At 33.0% G+C, this 5361-nt stretch overlaps 1 protein-coding gene across 4 annotated transcripts; it reads right to left on the reverse strand.

Moving 5' to 3' along the window:
- Positions 1–571: 571 nt before the first annotated feature.
- LOC114183473 lies at positions 572–5361 on the reverse strand. Of its 4 annotated transcripts, none has more exons than XR_003604382.1 (9): positions 5149–5355; positions 4427–4718; positions 3684–4332; positions 3429–3587; positions 3214–3344; positions 2065–2172; positions 1737–1951; positions 1077–1197; positions 572–751 (listed from the first exon to the last, which is right to left on the reverse strand). XR_003604382.1 is itself a non-coding variant. In XM_028070496.1 (6 exons), exons 2-5 carry the CDS (start codon positions 4515–4517, stop codon positions 3336–3338), a joined length of 489 nt encoding a protein of 162 aa, XP_027926297.1. In that variant the 5' UTR covers positions 4518–4792; positions 5149–5361; the 3' UTR covers positions 2071–2172; positions 3214–3335. The 4 variants fall into 4 exon arrangements, 1 of the variants encoding a protein (XP_027926297.1); XR_003604381.1 differs by having other exon boundaries at positions 3700–4332; positions 4427–4792; XR_003604380.1 differs by having other exon boundaries at positions 4427–4792.

The following is a 5361-nucleotide window of genomic DNA, read 5'->3' on the forward strand; positions in this document are numbered from 1 at the left end:
GGTTTTAACCCCCGTTAAAGGAGTTTTCGGCAGTTTGTTTTTCCTTTAGAAAAATCAGCGTCGTTAACAGATTACCGGCGATTTTCACTAACCCCGGATAAAGCAGCACTTACCGACGGTTTTGAAACCCCAGGTAATTACCAGCGGTTTCAAACCCCTGGTAATTACTAGCAGTTTCAAAACCTCTGATAATTACAGGCAGTTTTAAAACCCCTGGTAATTACCGGCGGTTTAAAAACCCCTAGTAATTACTGGCGGTTTCGAAACCCCTGATAATTACCGACGATTTCAAAACCCCCGATAATCCCTAGTATTTATCTAGGATTTTAAAACCTCTAATACCTATTTCTTGTATGTAGTTTTAAATCCTTTATACTGTATATTAGTATTGAAAATTCATTTTTTACCCCTACAATGCAATGCATTATTTATTGATGTTTTTACTTTTCAAATTCCCTTAATTTTATTTATTATACTTTTTGAGTGCATATAATTCATAAAACATATGATATGAAAAAATTCTAACATTATAACTAGATATAACATTCATAAAATCAAGGAACATAGTTTATAAGTTCAAAGTAAATAATAAAGTTTAAACATTCAAACTACTGAAATATTACAATATCTTTGTTATACTTGTTATAAAGTCAAATAAAATGAAAGTCTAATAAGATTCTTCTATATCAATCTTGATCTGAATCATTTGTTTCTCCATTTGGTTGATGTTTTCTTCATCTTCAGGTGGCCTCTAAAAAATAAGACAAACACATATGTTAATATCAGGTAATATGGAAAGTCAAAACTCATAACACATTGATAATATATATAATATAATATTTGACAGTTTTTTTCTAAGTGGATGGTTTTATAAGCCGCCACCTTGGACAGTTAATAAAACACAGTATTGACCAAAGAATTCATCTCATTACATAATTACATAAGTGGTGAAATAGCTCCAACTATTAATTGATTTCAATATAAAGTGTAACAGGTAAACCAAATATTTTCTATTTTAACATACCATTTAATTTTAATTTCTTAATTATAATGGTACTCATTAACATCTCACACACCTTGAAACATAGGTCACGCAGTCTTTGATTTCTGACTGAAAATATCTTGAAATTCCAAGACAATCAAATCTGTCGAAGATCCATGTGTGTTCAAACAAATCCACCGGGTAGACATTAGGAACTGCATGTAAAACACATAAATATTATGTAACAGAATTATTTTATTTTACTCGCAAATTTGTCTCTGCTTTTTCTTGTCAATCTAACTAATAAAGATATCTTGATAAAAATAATTCTTATTTTGATAATTTTAATTACAGGAAAAAAGAAGTAAACATATCCAAATAAGTTATAACGTAAAAACCATTTATGCTTGAATCTCAAACCTTCGTATATGTCTATGCATGGGAAAACTAAAGTATTATTTAAATAATATTTATAATATCATTCCAAATATTTGGTTATATATAATGTATTTACTCCAAAACAAGAAAAAAAAATATTACTATTTGATTTGAAGTATTTACATATAAATAAGTGTACGTAGGGTGTGTTCAAGCATGGGTGAAAATGGTAATAAATTATTTATTTGTCTTTAAAGTCAATTCAATTTAATTTGTAAGTAATCACACCAAATTAATTGGAAACTACTGTATTAAAAAATGAAAGTGTTAAACAAAATGAAAGTTTTCTTTTCATAATTAAAGAAGAAAAATTGACCTCCCCCATTGAACTTGTGGAGTGTTTTATCGAGGTATTTGTGAGCATTTTCATCCTTAGTTTGTATGAGAGCATAAGCTGTGGAGGATGGAGAGAATAAGAATGACCCATCTTGGCACTGCAACTTCAGTAGCTATTTCCAGTCCAAATTTTGCATTTCCTCCAAACTATGGAGCAGTGTTGTAGGCACTTTGTGCAGAATCTCTCTTGGTATTCTATCCAGAACGCACCACACATGTATAAAATATTAGAGTCAACTATAACAACAAAAAAATGCGTAAGTAAAACATCAATTATTGTATCCAAGATCAGAAGAATTTATTTATACTTTTTAAGCTTCGGGTCTCTCATTGCAAGGATGTTTTTCAAGATAGGGGAATCATCTGGCACTTCAACATCCAAAATTCTAGCTAAATCGAGAAGAGAAGGGAAAGTTCTGCAGGTAACAGGAAACAAAGTCTGAAACAGGTAATATGGAAGTTCTGCAGAGTCTGAAACAAATGCATAAAATGCATGAATGATTCTTGTCTAAGATCAGAAGCCAAGAAATTAATTCCTACTTGGAAATCACCTTATCCTTGAGTTTCTTTGGTTGAACTGATATAGGTTTAAAATTACATGAACTTGTGATTGTTGAGATATTATGTGCTCTTAAAAAAATGCACGAATGATTATTTTGATAGTTTATATATATAGGTTGATTTTGTCTGTGTAAGTTTTTCATATTATTACCAAATCATCATGTAATACTGTCACAATCAATGGTACCAGACTTAAAACCAAAGTCAAAAAGGGTTTCATTGCCTTTCTGACATTAATATCGTCTAAACTTCAAGCAGCAACATCCAGCCATTGCTAAGTCATAAGGGTGGGATTTATATGTAAAATGACCGACCCATCATTGAGAATGAATAAGTTATTTGCTTTGCTCGTAATCCTAAACTTTGAGAGAGGCTATTGAAGCTGCTCTTCAACAAGAACATGAGAAACTAAGGCTGCATCAAGCCAAGCTTGATAATCTTCAAGCTGAATACAAAGTCATGATGCAAAATTGTACTGAATCCATAGAAACATAAAATATGCAGAAAAATAGAACTGGATTATGGAAAAGAGAATTGAATCAAAACAACAGAAATAAGAATCCTAAAATCAGAAATAACAAAGGTTGTCATTTGTATCCTCAAATCCCTCAAAAGGCTCCAAGATAGGCTGGTATATAAAGATATAGGAAATGCATAAAATGTTTGGGTATTGTGGTGCTAACTAATGCTACCATATCTATCGCTAAATAAAAAAGTGGTAAATATCTCATGTAGATATTTTGAAAAACTGTTCCAAACCTAGATTCAATGATGGAATTAGGATTTATTACTACCAGGTGAAGATGAATATAAAAAGATGGAGGAAATAGTGTGATTAAAATCCACTCAACAAGGTAATGGAAGCACAATTTTAGAGGTTGTAGCTTGCAACATACCTTTAGGAATGGAATAGTTAGATCAGGATGCTGATGTCTACCCAGTATTTCAAGTTCCATTGACACAGAGCGCATATGTTCATTTACAAATAGTTAGACCACAAGACTTTAGGAAATAAAGTCTAAGCATGCTGGCAAAAGAAGAATTATCACAACATAGCCAACAATGAGGAAGGTAGTTTGCTTAAAATGGAAATAAGAGGCCATGGTCATACTGGTTCCTCAAGCAGGGGCAAAATCTTGTGAGCCACTCCTATGTATGACAGCATGGATGCTAGCACATTTGGCACATGATGATTTAGGTCCAAATGACGTAATTGTCGACATATTGAGTCAACCACATAGTCTGCATTTTCCAAAACTAACTGCCCAACCTACATAAATAAATAAATAAATATATATATATATATACATATATATATATATAAGATAACAATAAATAATAATCATTGAAAAATTAGAAACTTAACAAAGACCATGACTAACAGTTGGAAATCCAGATGTGGTTGAAAGTAGAATCTGCTGAATTTCTAACTCTGTAATTTGAAGAACTAAGATTCTCCAGCAATAAATAACGTGAAGAGTGTAGAAATCCACTAGAAACAAAATCTCTTCCAAGGCACACACTAAAGATTCCTACTCCATCAATAATAACCCGTTTCACAATAAATAAACCATTTTTTATTTTATGTCAATTTTCTACAGAAGTCAATATGAAAAGGAAACCAAAGCATGATGAATAAATAGCCATGTTAGCTTATGAAAATAGCTTCTTTCCTCACGCAGCATTGAATCATCTTGGAAAAAGTATAAGCTAATATCTTCTTTAACCATAGCATTCTACGACAAGTCAACAGTTCCACAATCAATTGGAACATTCCATACCTCAGCAGCTAAATACTCATGTAAGATCCCACCAATGCACTCAACTAAATAACTCCTTACACCTTTATTCTTGGGCATCTTCCAGAAAGAAGTATGAAATGCACAATTATGAAATATACTTGCAAAATCATTACTTGCTCGTTCCGATATACCAAATATTATCTCATTTAGCATGCATGCAGCTGTGCTAGCTTGCCTCAATAACTGTCCAGAACCATGCCTGTCATACCAAGACTGCCAGCGACAAACAAAGGTAATACAAGTAAATCCAGGTTAAAGATAAAAACTGTAAGGGATATGACAAAAAGAACATTGAATTGAAAATCACCTGCCACTAAAGATAAACCCACAAATCGGAGAATCCCGGCAAGAGGCTGGTATAACTTAAGACTACCAACATAACTAAACCAATGGGGCATGAGAGGAAGCTCATAGTTATTTTGAGCACCTTTCACAGGTTTTTCTATACTCTTTTCCTCAATAAGCCTGCTTTTAGGGAGTTTAGATAAGCCAGAACTTACAAGAGAGGGGCTATAATTGAAGAAATTAGCTCCAGATTTGAACTCCGCAATGGAGGGAAGAATCCCAGGGCAGATGATCTTTCTATTGAAGTGAGTTTTCTGAGCGAACCAGAAAACACTGAATTATGGCTTAGACATGCAGCAAATAAATCAAGGAATCTAGCAGCTTCAACCTAGTCATTTCCAAGCATCAGAACAGAAGTCCATGAAAGAAAAAAATGACAACGAGTTTAATTGCAGTAAATCAATAGAAAAAAATATATAAATATAAAGGAGATATAACGTAACAGAGTTTCAGGGAAACGAAATCAAAAGTAGAGAAATGAAATCGAAAGCAAGGAATCGAAATAGAAAGTAGTGAAATCGAAATCGAACACAGTAAAATTGAAATCGAACGTAGGAAAATAGAAATCGAACGAGGAAAATAAAAATGAAAATGAAATTAAAAGTACAGAGATGAAATCGAAAGACAAAGAGTGATAAGAAGCAGAGAAACAAAATTGGAAGCAGAGAGAAAAATCTTCATTACCTTGAACTTCAAACATCGAGGGAGAACGGTGGAGCATCGAGGGAGAATGGTGGAACATCGAGAGAGAACGACGGAGCACGGTGAAGCATCAAAGAAGAATGGTGGAAGATCAAGAGAGAACGGCGGAGAACGATGAAGAATGATGGAACATCGAGAGAGAACGGCGAAGAAGATGTCTTCTTTCTGGCATGACGAAACTCTATCTAATTTTTA

This window comes from Vigna unguiculata, chromosome 5, assembly GCF_004118075.2.
Source record: "Vigna unguiculata cultivar IT97K-499-35 chromosome 5, ASM411807v1, whole genome shotgun sequence".
Lineage (NCBI taxonomy): Eukaryota > Viridiplantae > Streptophyta > Magnoliopsida > Fabales > Fabaceae > Vigna > Vigna unguiculata.